Genomic DNA, 19,238 nt, shown 5'->3' with positions numbered 1-19,238 from the left:
TTTTTTATTTCTTTTTTATTCCTTTTTTATTATTTGAATTTCATTGAAACCTGTCTTGCATGCAGGAGTTTTGTCTATCTGTGTCATATAGGGTTGTCTAATTTGCTCCACAGGGTGCAGACCATCCCCATTTAATCTGCTGAAATATGTGGGTGATATCTGGAGGATGGAGCCAGTCTTTGACTGACGTCTATACGTCCAGGATTCGCATGTGACGTCCGGCATGGAGACGTGTTGGTCCGACATATGTGAACCCCGCATCTGCAGCGATCATGATGAGGAAGAGCCATGCCAGCTCAGTCTGCAAACAAACCCTATTAAGTGAACATGGAGACACCCATGACGCTTTTACAACGAGAAGTACCTGAAATGAAGGTTTGGGCAATTTTTCCCTGAAGCAAGATGGCGCAAGATACTTCTCAACTCCAGCACGCATGCGTGAATTCTCTTTTCCTTCATTGGTTATACTCAACACGAGGAAGTCCTCACTCGATTGGTTGACTATGCGCATCTGCGCACTAAGTTAGTACCCACGCTCCGGCAATTATGACACGTGGATTATGGTGCTCTGTTGGGTAAGGGCAATACTGTACTTATCAATGTGAATAAGAAGTAAAGAATTATGGAACACAACGGCGCGATTATGCACACCTAGGAGAAACACAACCTAAACACACGTGGTTATTATGAGATCACTATTGCACTTTAATATGATACGGACATGTGGTCTGTTGGTATAAAATCACATTTGTTTATATGTATGCACAACTTGTATATATTTATTTATGTACTGTATGTTCATTATTACATTAAGTAATTATGTAATTAACTGCACATATAAGATTGCACAGGGATCTATTCAGTTGAGATTGAGAACGACAACGAGAGGTCGCTGAAACGTTGCTTCCTTTGTACACTGGGATATAAATGCAATAAATTTTTCACCTTTCTTGCACCTAATTTTCTGTGTGCTGCTGGTCTCTTGTTTTTTTTAGATAGATAGATATGAGATAGATAGATATGAGATAGATAGATATGAGATAGATAGATATGAGATAGCTAGATAGATAGATTCCCTTGTGACTACATCTACAAATGTGTCAATTCATGCATAGTCCCCAAGGGGTGTTTACATTATTCTTTTTAAGCCTTGTAAAGGGTCCTAGACCTTATACCTTGTAACGGTCGGAGTAGTGGATCCGCTGTACCACTGGAGAAAGCAACACCAGGGAGCGGAGTTTAAGGAGCCGCTGGTTTTCACCAAAGCCCGCTGCAAAGCAGGATGGACTTGCTGCGGCAGGTGAACTCCCAGGTTGCTACCCCTGGTACAACTAACCCACAGTGGCGGCCAAGGTGAGGTGTGATACAATTTAATAAGGAAATTCAGAGACAGGGACTGACAGGAAGGTCAAGGCTGGCGGCAAGGTACGTAGTCAGAAAACTTAAAAAAACGGAACTGGTACACAGTATGGACAGGACACTGCAAGATATGCTATCTCAATGGCTACTAGGCACAAAGATCCAGCAGGGGTCAAGAGGAAGTGCGCTGGGCCATAAATTTCAGAGAGCTGGCATGTGCGCACCCTAGGAAACGAGTACACGCGCGATGGCAGTTAGAAGAAGCAGAGGAGCCAGGTGCGCAGAGAGGTAAGTAAGCATCAGCTGACTGAGTGCAACCGCAGCCTGACATGCTGGCCGCGGTACTGCCAATCCCTGAAGCTGTACAGGGAGACAGGCTGTGAGTACGCCTGCGGCCAGCATGACCCCTTTCTATCTCTGTATCTTCCCACTCAAAAGATGAAACATCCCTCTCTTGTTGTGGCACTACATTCCTTTTTATTGTCTCATACTCTCTTTTTTCATTGAAATCCAAGACATCCCTCTTAAACTGTTCATGTTTACACTCTTTAAGGTATGCCACAAATTTTGAAATATTTTCTTTTAGTATGTTTTCTTTTTTCTCGAATGTAGGGTCACTCTTAAAACAATTCATTTGTTCAGTTGCTGTATGAAGTTTGGTGGTTATAGTTTCTAATTGAACTTTCTCCTCTTCTAATAATATTTTCATTAGACGGACTAAGTACAGGTAGTGAGTTGTTGCTTCACGCTGCCTGTACTTGGAGGCTTTTTGAAGGAAGAAGACCTGTTACTTGTCTTGGAATTCTTGATGGGGTGTCCAGGCGAAGGAGACACCTATCTACCTGCCCTGTCAGGTGGATCTCACTCTAACGTGTCTGTTCTAGGCCCACTGCTCAGATTTAAATGTATTGTGTTTTATGATTTATTGTACTGTGATATTAATTGGTGGTCAAATGCTCTTTTATGCCTTGTGTCTTCAAGAGTTAATCCTGTCTGTACAGGAGGATGCTTAAGAGATCACATGATCTTCCTCAGCCAATCAGTGCTCCTACCCTGCTCCCTCAGGTTTGTCTAGACGGGGAAGAGCTAGTCAGTGTTGTAGAGGAGAGGGAGTGGAGGTCAACTCCAGACCTCTGCTGTGGACCTGTACATCACCACATGAGGACAGGCATAAGATACCCAGTTCCTGCAACAATCTGTTCCTGAGCAGCATCACCCTTCACAGGATGCCGCTGACCCGGTCATCCATCTGGTCTGTCCAGTCAAGTTCAGACCCAAGTCTGCAGAGGAGAGGAGCCAGTGAGCCAATGGTCCCATTTGCAAAAGAAGAGGGTATTGAAAGGCTCAGGCACCCTGGCAGTAAGCCCTAACACAAGATTTCCCAAGTAAAGTGCAGATTCAGTGATTTTTAGCTGAAAAGTTACATTCAAGTCTACTAAAGTCAAGTTCCAGTCATACAGTCAGTCTGTCCAATTCACGTTCAGATCTATGTACACTCAAATTAGGTTAAACAACAAGTTAGTTCAGGTGGACTACAAGTCCCGTAGTGCCTTCAAGCAACTGTGATTCCCAAAAGCATCCTTCATCAAACATTGCATTAGAATTGAACTGTTCCTGTTTATCCTGCCAGCTTCTGAAAGTAAAATAAAAGTGGTTTCCCTAACCTGGCATTTGAGGTTTTAATTGCCCAACGCCTGGCACAGGCAACTGCTTACTCTTGGTAGTGTGGTGGTTAACACTCTTTGTGTCACAAACTATATTTAAGTCAACCCCCCCCCCCCCACTAGTACATCATACACTCCACCCTTTAATGATCACCACATTAATGGTTTGCCACATTGTCTTTATGGTGGGCTACATACTGTGTGCTAGAATGTGGTCTTGTGTTGTTGGAGATTACTATAGCTGCAGATATGGTAATGGTCCATAGCATAAAGATATTCATTATGCGACTGTAGGAAGCTGAGCCATCTCATTCTATCTCACAATGGCTCAATATACAGTAACACATGGGTGTGCGCTATGTCTCTGTAAGTTGAATCGTCATATTGTAATTTGACATAACTTGTTTGCCCACTGTAACTAGGGGAGTGGATTATTACTGTATCCATTGGAGTGGCTTTGGAAACCCTCCCTTTGTTGTTGTCTGTACAATTAAACCTGACTCCAGGTGGGACTCACTCACTTTGATTCTGGATGCTGGAGAATAGATCTTCTGTTGACTTACCGACATGTCATCTGTACTTCTTCAAGTATTGCAAATTTGCTTATCCCGGGCAGACACCACTTTATGTTTGGATTTCTACCACATTTTGGTAATTAAAGTTAGGAGGTAACTGTGTTTTAGTAGCTACATTTGATGAATAATCTGTATGTTTTGAAGCCATAACTATAACCGGTCTTTAAAAGTAAGAAACATTGTATTTTTTTTCTCTAAATTTGACTTGTGGTTCAATACATACAGGCTATCTGAGACAGCTTTGGGGACAGAGGCTACCTTTGTCTTAGAGCCAGTGGTTGTATCTGCCCATCAAGGAAAATTACCAGCATTGTGGCTCCTTTTTGTATATAGATTGTGTTATCTATGTTTGGAGGGTAACGGTGATAAGTAATAAGTTTTGTTTTAAAGTATGTCTTAGAAGGGCAAAGTGTTCCCAGTCGCGTTGTGCTTGGGAGGAAGGATGTTGAGCAGAGCTTCTTTGTTCAGGGCATTTGTTTGAGACTATTTTAAGGTCATATGGACCAAGTGGTCAGGTGGCCGTTTTAAGACCAGACACAAGCTGTGGCTGGAAACAGTCCTCATGGAAGTCTAGGCCAGATGGAGAAGTAAAGGAAAGAGCACTACTCCTGTTCGAGTTGATGTCACCTGTGAGTCATTGGTTGTAACTGTACTACATAATACAGTCTATAAAACACTTGTGGAGAACGCACTTGGTTGCAGCTCAACAAATCAGATGGCTTCTTACATTTCTGAAAAGGCCTGTGAAAAATGAAGCGATCTGATTGGTTGCTAAGGACAACTCAGCAACTTTTCCTCTGGACAGGTTTTTATAAATCTCCCCCCGTGTGTACAAAATGTTATCCAGGTTGGGGTCCCCCACTAACCTTGAATGTGTTTTATTTCCCATGTGCTGACCCTCTAGTTTTACCTATGTTCACAACACAAATGAGAAATGTCACTACAAAGAGACAAAAATAAATGGCTAAGAAGAGTGGTATTACACTTTCAGTGAACAGACTGCTAAACATCACTTCAAGAACAGTTCTGTTTTAATTTACTTTTTATTTTGGCAGTGAAATCCGTTTAACATCTTAAATTACCTCACTTTGACAAGCAGAATGTATGATTCATCCAGGACAGAAAAGTGGATGTTTTATGTTTAATATAAAAAAATCAAATATTTATATTATATATACATTATATATATATTATTTTTTTTAAACAAGGAAAGCAAATATTCTTTCCAAAACTAAGTATACATACACATAACAATGTATGTATAGATACTGATAATTATAAATATATACGAATGGAAGAATTGTGTCATCACATACGAAATAGTAATGTAATGTCACAAATACTGTGCAATATTTCATATTCCTGCTCAAAAGCCTGTTTAATACAAGAATGTATATTAGTGTGTGTTAGACTATAATGCAATATGGAAACTTGCAATGCACATTCTGGAGTCAAGTAGAACACTACTGTGTGTGTTAAATTGTCACATTTGGCATTCTCTGGGATATACAGACATATAGGCTTTTTGAAGCTACTAACCTTCCAACCAAGTGAGTTCTACAGCTTTTGGTTGGGGTAATCTTTGAGCTCTACTTGCTACATATGAGTGTTTAGAGTATTTAGTTTGTTTACTTATATATATACACACACACACAGTTTAATTTATTGTTTGTCTTTTTCATAGACTTATATATGTGAAATGATTTGACATACATGTATATAAATATATTTTATGTATATATAGACATATATCTTTATACATACCGTATATATAGTTGCATATATCTATCTTTATATATATAAAAGTGTATATACATGTGTGTAGGCACTTTTTTACATTTAACAAAGGTGGTATCTGACATCGTTCACAAGATGCAATATGCCCATCATCACAAGGGACATATGTGTGACAATAAAGTTGGTGGAATCCAATACATGTCCCCAACCATGTGGCAGTTCAGGGATAAAGGCTTTCTCTTTTTGCAAGAGAGAAGTGGGGAATGATCTTTAGCCTCAAGAAAATAAAGGGTTAGAAAACCCTAGGATAAATCCTGAACATTAAAAGAGCGAAAGGGTTTTCTTCAGACAGTGATTTTATTCTCCAGAGCAGTGATTCTCTTGGACACGGCTTCGAGTGAGAAAGGAGTTAAAGAAATGTTCAGTGATAATATATTGCAAAACACATTATAATACGATTCAATGCAATCAAAGGTTCATAAATGCAAGGACTTACTTGTATGAAACAGCGCCCTCATACCCAGACCTGTTAGTCACAGACTGTAGCTGAAGTTATCCCTCATCCAGCTCTGATCTTGGATCAGCCCCAAGAGAAGAATTCACATGTGGCCATCTCTTCTCTGGCTGCTTAAATATTTTTCTTGCAGATGAAGACAGTCCTTTTATGTTCATTCACCAAGATACCTTGGTGGTCACTTCCTTGAAACACTATTTCTGTCACTGTTAAAGGAGTAGTCCAGTTTAGGACTGCTAGGACCCCTGTGATCTCCTGCCCAGTGCCCCAGCTCTCCCAATACCTGGAGCTGTATCGATCACTGCATGAAATGCACTACTACATTAATCTCTATGGGAGAGCCAGAGAAGTACAAGTACAGAGCTTCGGCGCATGCCAACCCTAGCTCCATGCACTTGGAGAGCCAGAGCATTGCAAAGGAGATTGCGGGGAGTACCCAATGGTCGCACCCTCCGTGATCACACACCTCTTTGAGTAGGGGATACATTTTTTCTAAACTGGAGTACCCCTTTAAAAGGCCCTATAACTGTCACTCTTTTGGGGGCAATGTTTCTGCCACTATTATAACATCATTTGATTTTAGGGATGCTGTGTGTGTGTGACAACAATTTTGGGCGATACCTACAGTACAAAATATGTGTTGGTAGGTAGGGTGCTGGAAAAGTGGGGAGCCAAAGATGTCTGGGGAGAAAACTCTGGGCAGAAAAATGTTGATATATTTAAGGGGTTATCCACCATAAGGTGATTTTAGTACGTACCTGGCAGACAGTAATGGACATGCTTAGGAAGGATTTGTGCTTGTCTTGGGGCTAAATGTTGTGAGATTACCATAACACTGTGGCTAGCTTTTTGTGAACTGGTATTTCCTGTTTCAGTTTTCTTCTTTTGCCTACAAATCCCATAATTCCATTGCCTCCCTCCCACACATGAGCAACCCCACCTATTGGAACATAAATGAGCTGCATCCATTCAAAAGACCTGTGGTTTTCAATCAGGGTGCCTACAGCTGTTGCACTAGTTGCAGATTGATCTCTCTCCCACCAAGCGATCTCTCCACCCATTGAAGAAGATAGGCTCCCTATCATCAGCTGACTAGTGAGTCAGGTCTCAGCCGCTTTGCAACCTGGGAAAAATCTGAGGCAACAGTCATTTTGTATGCTGTTAAAAACAAATATTGGGGTGAAAATCACAGAAGAATTGTGATAAAACTGTCACACACAGGTACAGACACTTTATTATGAACTACACTAAGTTTACAGCCCCTGAAGCATAGTCAGATAAAATAAAAAATTCCTGGAATACCCCTTTAATGGCGATGATCAAAGAAGGAATCAACTGTAAGTCATTGGATTTAGCGGTACTGTCTTCACTTTCATAGTGTATAGAGCACATGTATGATATTAATAGTAGTTTATTTAGTGGTCACTATGTAGTAGTATTATTTGGTTCTTAAATAGGGATATCATTGGCAATATTGGATTTTCTAAAGTGCTTTGTGTTCAACAATAGTACTGTGGTACTATTTAAGCTTTATATAATAGTAATATTTTTTCCTTGCATAACAATATAATTTTATAGCTATATATGTATATAAATAATTGTTTGTGTGTAGGTTGTTCCATGTGGCTTGGGGCATGTACACCTGAAAGCACTAGAGATAAGCACTACAACTCTCTGCCTACCGACTGAAGAATTGACTAAATGTGACTTAGTTGTGGGTGCAATATTTCAGCATTTGGGTCTCCACTTATAATTTTGCTTATGGACAGAATCCAGGCCTATCTGCATTTGCCCAAATAAACCAATTGCAACTTTCATTTTACCAGAGCTTCTTAAAAAGTGAAAGCTGAGCTGTGATTGGTTGTAAGTGGTTGTTAAAAATCAGAAAGTTTTGGTTTCATGCAGATTGATAAATCTGAGCTAATTTGTCTATAGCTGGCAAGTTCAAGGAAAGCTTGAGGACTGTTTCTGGAGCATGTTCTGTTACCTCTTGAAACTTACTTTCCTAATGGTCTAGGGTAGTGAAGAGGGTTAACTGCTTCATCACCTTAGAATAAGAAAGAAGTGACCATTAACTCCTTCTTCATATGTAGCAGGGCATGACAAGTTATATAATTTTGTAATGTATTCCTGTAACCAAAAATGGATGTGCTCCTTCTGATGTGAACAACAGCTTGTCCTGCAGCTCTGTGCAGTTTGTCTTGGTCCCAGGCTGCACTAAGACAAAAATCAGGAAGTGAGGATGGGACTAGCAGATCTCTGTGCAGGCTTCTGGCTTATCAATCAGCCTGCTCTGTGAGCCGGGGGCCCTCACAGAGCCTCAGTGCACCATAGAGACTAATGCAGCCAAAACAAAAGGCAAGTCTGCAGTACAGTGAAAAGGAGTAAAGCCATATTTTCTTCCATTGTTTACTGCCACTAGACTGGAGTAAGTTTCTGGAATGTATATTGGGCATGATCAATTATATACTTTACATAAAAAGCTATCAAAAAATATCATACAAAACATTTTATGGAATATCCACCTCTATGTATACATGATCAGCACGAAGCCCAATGGCAAAAAAAAAAAAAAAAAAAAAAAAGATCTTGTCAGTGCTAGTCCAGATATTACATAGAAGACAGAGTCCTGAGTCTCTAGTATACATTTATGTAGGCATAAAATATTATTTAAAGCACAAAAACAATGAGTTTCAGTCCTAGAGCAGACCAAAGGAATGGTCTACTCTAGGCTGTAAACGTGTTGTTTTTGTGCTTTAAACAATTGTTATGTCTAGAGAAATCTATACTAGAGAATCAGGACTCTTCTATGCTGTATCAGGAATAGCACCAATAAGATCAATTTTTTTGCCATCGGGCCTTCATGCTAATTTACTAACCTGGGATGGATTGAGGATTGTGGCTGCAGCACTGTGAATTGCAATATTCTACTAGTGTTGCTCGCGAATATTCGCAATGCTAATTTTATTCGCGAATTCGCGAATATAGCACTATATATTTGTAATTACGAATATTCTTTTATTTTTAATTTTTTTCACAGTACACATCACAGTGATCATCCCTCTCTGCTTCCAGCTTGTGTGGTATAAAGAAGGTTCTAATACTCCTGTGAGAGAGCGTCGGGCGAATTTTCGCATATGCGAAAATTAGCATATGCTAATTTTCGCATATGCAAATTTTAACTTACATTATCTTTCGCATATGCGAAAATAAAACGTGATTATTACGAATATGCGAATTTAGCGAATATATGACGAATATTCGAATATTCATCCATATATTTGCGAAATATCGCAAATTCGAATATGGCCTATGCCGCTCAACACTATATTCTACATGCCGACTGAAGTGAATGTGTTATCGCCTCATCACTGTGTCATCCTCTATTACGTTCTTCACATGGGGCATGTGTCCTTTTTCTTTTATCCTTTTCTATTCATATATAGAAATAGAGAAATATAGATAGCTGTCACCCAGCTTTCTCAGACTCCTGAATGGCTGAGATCCTTCTCTGCCATTCAGGAGTCTGAGAAATATGGATGACATATATGGTGACAGCCATATTGATCTTTATAAAGATATACTAGTAAATACGCGATGAAAACAAAAACCTTATGCATAAAAAGGACTGTTCTTTTATCACCCAACCATGACAGGTATTCTTTAACATCTTCCAGTGTCATGTACTAGTGGTATTTTTATTGTATTGATTTGCACAAAATTTGTTGAAATAATATTTGAACACAGCATTATTATTTCCCTTCTAGTTATATTGGCACTCTATAATGGTATGGTATGTTTCCAATTGCAGGCTAATTACTCAGAGGCATTATATGTGTATTGAATGGTACTTTGTGGCCACTATTTGGAAATATTAGATTATTTGAATATTGTAAATAGTGTTGAGCGGCATAGGCCATATTCGAATTCATGATATTTTGCGAATATATGGATGAATATTCGTCATATATTTGCAAAATTCGCATACTCACAATATTCACGGCCTTTTTTTACTATGCGCCATAAAATTTGCATGCGCATTCACCATGAAAGTCGCATGCGCAATATCACTTGATAAAAGAGCTAAAATAAGGGAGGGGTCAATATGCATATGCGAATTTTCGGGCGCCCGGCGGTCTGAGACAGTAACTAGTATTTGAGGCTTGTTTACACCGCAAGCTGGAAGCAGGGAGGGATGATCACTGGGATGTGTACTGTGAAAAAAAAAATGCTAATATTCGTAATTGCGAATATTTAGTGCTATATTCGCAAATTCACGAATATGCGATATTCGCAATAAATATTTGCATTACGAATATTGGCGCCCAACACTAATTGTAAAGTGGTTTTGTTTATTTATTGTCTGACAACTTTTTCTGGACAGTGGATGGTAGTATTTTTGTGGCTGCTGTATGGAAATCCCCTGTTTAACCCCTGTATGTTTTCATAGATGTATCTATGACTTTATAAAAAGGATATTTTTTCGTGTTAATGCCTGAATGAGCTCTTCCACCTTGGTCTGGAACTTGACAATAGCCTCACATTCACAGGGATTTTCTTCTAATAAGGTAAAAAAGAGAAATTCGATTAGTTATTGTTGCAATAGCCCACAACATCGCTTAAAGGAAAAATTGTGTTGCACGTACCAACACAGATCTTCATCTGAAGTTTCTTGCCAATTTCCTTCATGGCCTTGAAATCAGCTGAGTAGAAATAGTGCTCATTCACAGGTTCAGAGGCGATCATCCGCAGCTCCTCCTCCACAGCATTGCCCACACCAACTGCATACATCTTGTAACCTGGAATAGGAAAATATAGGCAACTTTACATTTAAGAATGGAAGCTTCCGTGAACACTCTTATGATACTACTCCTAATAATATTAATAATAATATTATTCCAGTTAATGTATCCAAAAACCAAGGGTATTGTCTATTCTTTACTGTGGTTTATCTAGTTTAAAGGGGTACTCTGCCCCTAAACATCTTATCCCCTATACAAAGGATAGGGCATAAGATGTCTGATCGCTGCTGCTCCTGGCATTTGTTTAGAGCATCGGGCGCAGCGCCAGAGGCTCATGACATCATAGCAGCGCGCCGCTTGTGACGTCACGGCCATGCCCCCTCAATGCAAGTCTATGGGACGGGGCGTGACGGCTGTCATGCCCCTTCTCATAAACTTGCATTGAGGGGGCATGGCCGTGATGTCATGAGCCTCCACCCCGCATCGCCAGTCATCTGGCACGGAGTGAAATACGCTCCGTGCACCGGATGTCTGGGGTGCCGCAGCCGAGATCACGGGGGTCCCCTAGCGGTGGAACCCCTGCGATCAGACATCTTATCCCCTACCCTTTGGATAGGGGCTGAGATGTCTCGGGGAAGAGTACCCCTTTAAGAAATGTAATGGATAATTGCAGGACATAATATTCTCTTACCTAGTTCCTTAGCCTTCAATGCAGCATCATTGATATAATCCTGAGAACGTCCATCGGTGAAGACAATGCCAACTTTAGATACACCTGGTCTTCCGCCATTGGAGATGGTGAAAGTGTTGTCAATTAAATATGTCAGGGCTTGACCAGTCATGGTTCCTTTCTCCATGTAGGACATTTTTTTCACGGCTGTCTTAATTTCTCTCTTGTTGTTATATCTGCCCAAGGGGAACTCCTGCCTTACTGCACTTGAGTACTGGACCAGACCAACATGTGCCTTGTTCTCGCCAACATCCACTGACTCCACAATCTGATTGATAAACTGCTTGACAAGTTCAAAGTTCTCTGGGCGAACACTTTTAGAGCCATCAATTAGGAAGACCAGATCAATAGCTGAGGCACCACAGGCTAAAAAAACAAACAAGCAAAGAATAAAAAATATATCATTAGACGGTGCCAGAGCAAAACAACTCTTAATCATCCGGGCACATGCCATTTGGTTCATACCATTGCAGGTCTTTCCATCCTCATTTAATGTATATCCATCTCTGCAGGCGCAGGTGTAGGACCCTGGGCTGCTGACGCAAATTTGCTGACAGTCGTGATCTCCAGTGGAACAGAGGTCAGCCATTTCTGGATAAGAGAATTGTAAAGAATGATGAATACATGCTCCAATGTGTATTATTAACTGCATGTCCACATATAAACATATGGTCAGGAGGACTAGCCTGAGGGGAACGTAACCTGTGTGACCACATGGGGTCATTCTCTGTTCATCTGACATAGTTTAAAATTGAGTCGAAAATACAAAGAGTCACTGAGGCGGCTCCCTGCCAGCTTCTTCCTCCCTAGAGAAGCTTGACTGACAAGTCTTTCCTTATTTATTTATAGGTAAGTAGCTACCACTTAAACTGAGCTCAGTACAGATAGGAGCTGCCAGCAACCATATAGGAGACATACTTTGCAGCTGCTCTTCACTCTAGGTCAGTGTTTTTCAACTTCTCAGCATGCTGGGATTTGTAGTTTTGCAACAGCTAGAGGCACCCTGGTTGGGAAACAATGCTCTAGGTAAAAGAGAGAGTTCATAGTAACATAGTTCATAAGGTTGAAAAAGCCTTAAAGGGGTTCTCCGGTGGAAAACTGTTTTTTTTTTTTTTTTTTTTAATCAACTGGTGCCAGAAAGTTAAACAGATTTGTAAATCACTTCTATAAAAAAAAATCGTAATCCTTCCGGTACTTTTTAGGGGCTGTATACTGAAGAGAAATCAAAAAAAGAAATGCATTTCCTTTGATGTCATGACCACTGTGCTCTCTGCTGACCTCTGCTGTCCATTTTAGGAACTGTCCAGAGCAGCATATGTTTGCTATGGGGATTTTATCCTGCTCTGGACAGTTCCTAAAATGGACAGCAGAGATCGGCAGAGAGCACTGTGGTCATGACATCAGAGGAAATGCATTTCTTTTTTAGATTCCTCTTTAGTATATAGCCCCTAAAAAGTACTGGAAGGATTACGATTTTTTTTTATAGAAGTGATTTACAGATCTGTTTAACTTTCTGGCACCAGTTGATTAAAAAAAAAAAAAAAAAGTTTTCAACGGGAGTACCCCTTTAATCCCTATTGTGTCCCTACTGTATTGATCCAGAGGAAGGCAAAAATCCCTCATAAGACAGATGCCAATTGCCCCACTAGGGATAAAAAATCCTTCCTGACTCCAAATATGGCAGTCAGAATAAATCCCTAGATCAATGTTCTGTCTTAATAAATGTATCCAGGCCCCTATTGAACTCTTTTATTGAATTCACTATGAACACTTCCTTTGGGAGAGAGTTCTATAGACTCACTGCTCTTACAGTAAAGAATCCCCGTCCCACATCAAACAGGGCATATGACATGTGATTGACATTTCCTTTATAGAATCAGGAAGTGAAGACCAGCGGAAACCCAGTCAGCATTGCCAATGTTTTTTTTGTTTTTTTATTACTTTTATATTTTTAAAGTTTTTTTATGTTTTTAAATTAGTCTGTCACTTTTAAAAATAAAATTGTCCCACTGATTAACTCCTCAAATGGATTGCAAAGTGTGATTACTGGAGATATTTACCAATTGACAAGAAAAAGAATGCTTAACTAGAAACCTTGAAAGGCTATTCTGGTTTTAGCAAATAAATAGTATTTTTTTTTCTTTGTATAATAAGTAGCTAGTATAGAGGAAGAATAGATTCTTGTGATTATCAGTTCTAGATGATCTCACAGGTGCAGGGCTGGTACCATATAAGTGATACTGTAGGATCATCACATGATAACCGGGTATTATCTACAGTGATCCTATAGAATGACGGCAAGCAGACAATCCAAATAAACTAATTGAAGAAATACACTGGAAAAGAAATCATCTCCTATTCATTCCTGTAGATGTAGAATGAGGGGGTAATTTAACTATTAGGTTTCCTATTTGTATGAGGTTTGCCTATTTGTTAAACGTATGGTTAAAAATGTCTGAAAACAGTACGACGTACCACAAAATGCTTCCTGGAATTTCTTGCTGAGTTTCTCGATTACGCTGTAGCTCTCCACATAGTCCACATGTTCATCTAGGGGCTCGCTAGCAATCTGACGCAGGGTGGTCATATCAACGCGTCCCACTCCAATAGCAAAGATCTCCAATCCACTTTCTCGTGCTCTTGCAGAAATATCCTTTATGCCGTCCTGGGGCCGACCATCGGTTACTACGATTGCTACCTAAAAGCAGTCAAATAGCAAGTGTATATTCTTTGTTACTGATTTTTGAACTATTATTATTTTTACACCATTTGTAGCATTTGTTTAAGTGTACAATTCAGTTTTGAGAACACATATAAGGAAATGATGTCATGTAAATGAATGATCTCATATGTCAGTAGCTTATTGTACTGTGATACTTTAAAGGGGTACTCCGGTGGGAAAAAAAAATTCTAATCAACTGGTTCCAGAAAGTTCTACAGATTTGTAAATTACTTCTATTAAAACATCTTACTTCTTCCAGTACTTATTAGCTGCTGTATGCTCCATGAGTTGTTCTTTTCTGTCTGACCACAGTGTTCTCTGCTGACACCTCTGTCTGTGTCAGGAGTAGGAACAAATCCCCCATAGCAAACCTCTCCTGCTCCAGACAATTCCTGACATGGACAGAGGTGGCAGCAGAGAGCACTGTGGTCAGACTGAAAAGAACAATTCAACTTCCTGTGGAGCAGCTGATAAGTACTGGAAGGATTAAGATTTTTTAATAGAAGTAATTTACAATTTTTTTTAAACTTTCTGAAACCAGTTGATTTGAAAAAAATAATAATAATAATTGTAGCCCATTTAAAGCCGGGTTCCTCCTGTGGCTCTCATACTGTTGCGAAACTCCAACTACAACAACTTAGAAATTGCCTTCTAGTTAAGATTCACAAATTCACTCTGCCATTAAATTTCTTTTTTTCTTCTTCTTCTTTTTCTTCTATAGAAGTATAGCATTAAATATTCTACCAAATGCCATAAATGCAATTTGTTCTACCTATCAGTGACAGCTATTGTTTGTGTGTTCCCGAATCCAGTTATACTACACCTCTAGAGGGGCCCCCTCACGTCCCTTCACAGGTCTAGCTGATAACACCTCTGACAGGTCTCTGTTTAGCTTTATCAAAGCTGCATTCCTTAAGTGACTGTTCTGAAGGTAGGGAGATATCACTGAAGGAAATACAAAGAAGCATACAAGACATCTTACTATGGGAATCATTCTTTTTAGCATTGATATTACGTCAAAACACTTGCGGTAGTTATTTGAATGTTAGACTTCTAGCATAAGGTGTAAGATCAGGCAATAGCCGAAGGAACGAGAGGTGGTTACTTTTGTTCTGGCAATCAATCCAAAGGATCTTTTAGAAGAGTATGGCTGGCTGCAATTTACCAACACAATGCTGTTATGAAAATAGGAAATTTCACCATGAGCTACGTAATGTTCTCTGCTCTAAACGCTGATGAATCCTTCAAAAAAAAGTACCGTATTTTTCATTCCCGTCAGTAAAGTATTTCAGAAGTGTTATACAAAAATCCTACTGCCTTAGGCGGCGTGATATACTGACAGGTCCAGCATTCATAATGAACTGTGTTTTACTCCAAACTGCTGCTAAGTCTTAGAGAAATATGTTTTCTTACTAGGTCTCAGACACAACTATGTGCAGGACTTGGTCAAAAGTGTCCACTGGGTGGCTCTCCTCCATATTTCTCTGCTTGGCTCACTATGATTGACAGGTCCATTTTTAACCCTGCATATAACACTGTCTATGTGAACAAGCTATGCTTTTTCTAAAAGGCTATGGACACTTTCAGGGTATGTTCACATGTGTATTTTGCAGCATATTTTTGGCAGCTGATTTTGCTAGCCATTGAAGTCAATGGGTAGCAAAATCAGCTGCAAAAAATCTGCAGCAAATTACACATGTGAACGTACCCCTAAGGGTACGTTCACATGTACAGGATCTGCTGCAAATTTTGTGCAGCTATTTTGCTATCCATTGAAGTTGAAGTGTAGCAAAATCAGCTGCGCAAAATATACAGCAAAAACATGTAGCATATCCTGTATGTGTGTACGTATTCACACACACCGGATCTGCAATCGTAATTTTCTATGTGTGTAAACACCCTTACAATAATTCTGTTTTTTATGTTGATTTGTTTCGTAAAAGCAAAATGAGAGAGAGGGAGGGAGGGAGAGATACATAGCTGCAGAGGCTGTAAAAGCAAAAGTAAACAAACATTTTAATAAAGACCTAGAAAATGATTTAGCATCATAATACATATACAGCAAGAAGATCTCTATTTGACTGTCGAACATTGCTTAGCGCTGAACTAAAATGTTAGGTGACTCCATAGAGAATGAATATAATGCTGGCCATGCATGCACTGTGTACACCATCCATTACAGAGACAGTTTTGTCACCGTTCTCAGAATCAGTGGAGCTCCCAACTATGAGTAGGAAATACCCTTATAAGATGGGATTATCCCTTTTAGGGTGCGTTCACACGCTAGTAACTAGCAACGGGTTTCCCACTGCGAGTTACACTACCATTCATTTGAATGGGTCCGTGGACAGTCCGCAAATCCGACACTATTGCGGACTGTCAGCGGACCCATTTAAATCAATGGTAGCGTAACCCGCAGCGGGTTTCCAGCAGCGGGAAACCCGTTGTTAATTACAATGTTATTGTGGGTTCTGTCACTAATCATGCTGTCCATGGTTAGGGCAGCATGAGTTTGCTGACTGGTTCACTTTAAAATCAAGAATGATCTTAAAAGCATTTTCTATTAGGTACTATCATCAGCATCCCCATGCAGTGCTGTGAGGTGAAAATAATAATAGATAATCAGCAAAATTATGACAATTATGGCAAAATTATAAAGAAGAAGACAATCTAAAACACACATTCATGCAATACAATCTTACACATTTGGCTCTATTCACAAGCATTATATCTATTATAGACTACAAATACAGTAATTGCTTTCTTCTGAACCCTTTTACCATCCTACCCTCTTAGGTGTAATACACAAGCGCACTTCCCTTTGTCTCTTCTACCATCCTAGTCTGACAAAGTCACAATTGAAAACCACTAATCCAATGGTGTCCTATAAAATCTCTGTATAGCTTTTAAAGAAAGTGTGCTGTTGTCTGTCTGACTCAATTGTATTTATTTATTTATTAATTTTTTTTTTATAAAAATGAATTTGACTATGGGCTTCAAAGAAGGGTACGTGTATACACAGTTCAGGCATAAAACTAGTGGTCGACATACTGTTTATTCTTGGCAACTCGTAAAAAAAGCATACTTCATATTACTATTGCTCACCTTCTTTACACCTGTAGATCTGAGTCTTGCTCCTTCCCCCTCTGTGAAGGCGTGGTTGATAGCGTACTGAATGGCAAGGCCTGTCATTGTTCCAGTAGACAGAGGCTGGATCTTTTTAACTGCCTGAAGTAGAGCAGCTTTGGTCTTGTGGGTTTTGAGGGAGAACTCATTTTTGACAGAGCTGGCATAATTTAGAACACCGACTCTTGTGTTATTGAAACCAACATCCAGAGATTCAATGACCTGAGACAAGAAAACCTTGACCTGTTCGAATTCAGAAGGTCTTACACTACGAGAACTGTCAATGATGAATACCAGGTCAGTGGGATGAGTCCTGCAATTGGGGCCTTTTTGGGAGAGAAAAACAAACGCAAGTCTATGTAAAGACAGTCATCACATTGAACAACACTCTATTCATGTGCCGCAGCTAGCAGTGTGTATTGACCCAACAGTCTACAAGCAACAAGTCACAGCACTACAGCAGTAAAGCATAGATGTACTTGCCTTTCTTTTATAAGTTTGCTAATTGTATTACTCTAGCTTAATAAGCAATGTGACTGTCAGGATGATGCATTACAACAGATGGTTAGATCTTGGAAATAAGCGTTATGACAGAGAGACAGTGTTAATAATATAATCCTATTTTTATGTTTAGATTCTCAAAGCCAACACTATGTGGGCTCGACTGGAGAGTGGAATACAACATTATTTTCAGATTTTAACAGCTGATCCATATGTTATATGCACCGTTGTACTTTCTATAAACTTTGTCTTGCAATTGATACACTTGATATGGGTGTTTGGAAAGTATGACATTCAGGTATCACGGAACAGACTTGAAAGCCTGATCTCAGTAAGCCGTGCATGGTTCTAGAAACCTGGCAGATGGAAATAGCCTGTTTAGTTATAACAAAACGAAAAAAAATTTTACAGGCTCTACTTTTCAGCACCTGTGATGATCGTATGTAAAACTTTTTCAGCCAAATAACCTAAAACGAATGTCAGTAAAGTCAGTAACGTTTGTTTATGCATTAATATTGTTTCTACTTTTATATTCTTTATTTATAAAATGTAAAAAAAAAAAATTTTCATAATTTTTCATAATATTTGACCATACTAGAAAGACATTTGTGATGTTATAGACTATTACACTAAGGACAAGGGCTGATTTGTTGCCTTTAGAAGCCTACGTGCCCTGGCTATTGTATTTAGATATACCTCAGGCTTTGCCTTAAGTGAAGAAAACCTTGCTACAACCCACGCATTCTCATACCATCAACACTTTTGGGAACAGTATATGAATAAATACATTATTTTTTCTAATTTCCGTTAAAGTAGGCCAGATTGAGAGAAAAAGAATAATATTAGGTTTTCAGCTCTGCCCTGATTATAATAAATCTCATTTCTCAATTTCTGGTTATCATGTTTATAATAATCGACGATATAATTTCATGTTGCACATATTTCTAAATGAAGAGGAAACCACAGAAATCAGTTAATTAATATCTGACAAAAGAAACTTTGCTGGATGTTTCTGAATGCTGCGGCAGTTTTTAGGTAGATCGCAGAGCACAGAAAAGCCACAGAAGAGCATTATGTTGGACAGCTTTCAGATTATATTTATTGTTAAGTATATAGCTGCTACAAATCTCTTCTATCCATAGAATAGCTGTCCACCATATACACATTAGTTTTAGTTTTTTGTCATTTTTGTCTCTTGTAGGTTTTGCTAGTGTAATTTCTATGGCTCAATGACTACTAATATCCCCAAACTTTATGTCATCATGAATATTATGAACTTATTAATGCATAAATTATAATCCTCAGAAGTAGAAATCACTCACCTCTGAGCTGCTGTGGTGCTGCTCCCAGTGCTACATAGCTATAGCAGCTGACTAATAGGAGAGTGGAAAGTAGACACAGAGAGGTCTTCATGATGTCCGGAGAGGAGTCAGAAAGCAAAGTGAGAGTGATGGAATGGGTAATTTGTGTTCAAGGTATCCTACCTACACACCTCCAGGTGTACCTCCCAGTTAAATGACAGAAAGAGGGGTGGGACGGGTGGAGACTGGCACAAGAGGGCTATATAT

The 19,238-nt window shown here is 39.3% G+C and overlaps 1 protein-coding gene across 1 annotated transcript; it reads right to left on the bottom strand.

Annotated features, from left to right (window-relative positions):
• Window positions 1-5,679: 5,679 nt before the first annotated feature.
• On the bottom strand, window positions 5,680-19,083 carry MATN1 (matrilin 1). Its single transcript, XM_056560628.1, has 8 exons — window positions 18,993-19,083; window positions 17,149-17,495; window positions 13,797-14,019; window positions 11,787-11,912; window positions 11,283-11,687; window positions 10,496-10,648; window positions 10,329-10,409; window positions 5,680-5,732 (listed from the first exon to the last, which is right to left on the bottom strand). Exons 1-8 carry the CDS (start codon window positions 19,081-19,083, stop codon window positions 5,680-5,682), a joined length of 1,479 nt encoding a protein of 492 aa, XP_056416603.1.
• Between the last annotated feature and the right edge of the window lie 155 nt (window positions 19,084-19,238).

This window comes from Hyla sarda, chromosome 2 (assembly GCF_029499605.1).
Source record: "Hyla sarda isolate aHylSar1 chromosome 2, aHylSar1.hap1, whole genome shotgun sequence".
NCBI classification, from domain to species: Eukaryota; Metazoa; Chordata; class Amphibia; order Anura; family Hylidae; genus Hyla; species Hyla sarda.
This window is presented reverse-complemented; position numbering and strand designations above follow the sequence as displayed.

What these genes read in the sequence shown, in the direction of transcription:
- MATN1 (XM_056560628.1), bottom strand. Translation starts at nt 19,083, where the DNA reads ATGAAGACCTCTCTGTGTCTACTTTCCACTCTCCTATTAGTCAGCTGC. An exon ending in ATTCCAGGAAGCATTTTGTG is followed by an intron (nt 11,913 to 13,796) that starts GTACGTCGTACT and finishes TCTCTTATCCAG; the next exon opens with AAATGGCTGACCTCTGTTCC. An exon ending in GGATGGAAAGACCTGCAATG is followed by an intron (nt 11,688 to 11,786) that starts GTATGAACCAAA and finishes TTGTTTTTTTAG; the next exon opens with CCTGTGGTGCCTCAGCTATT.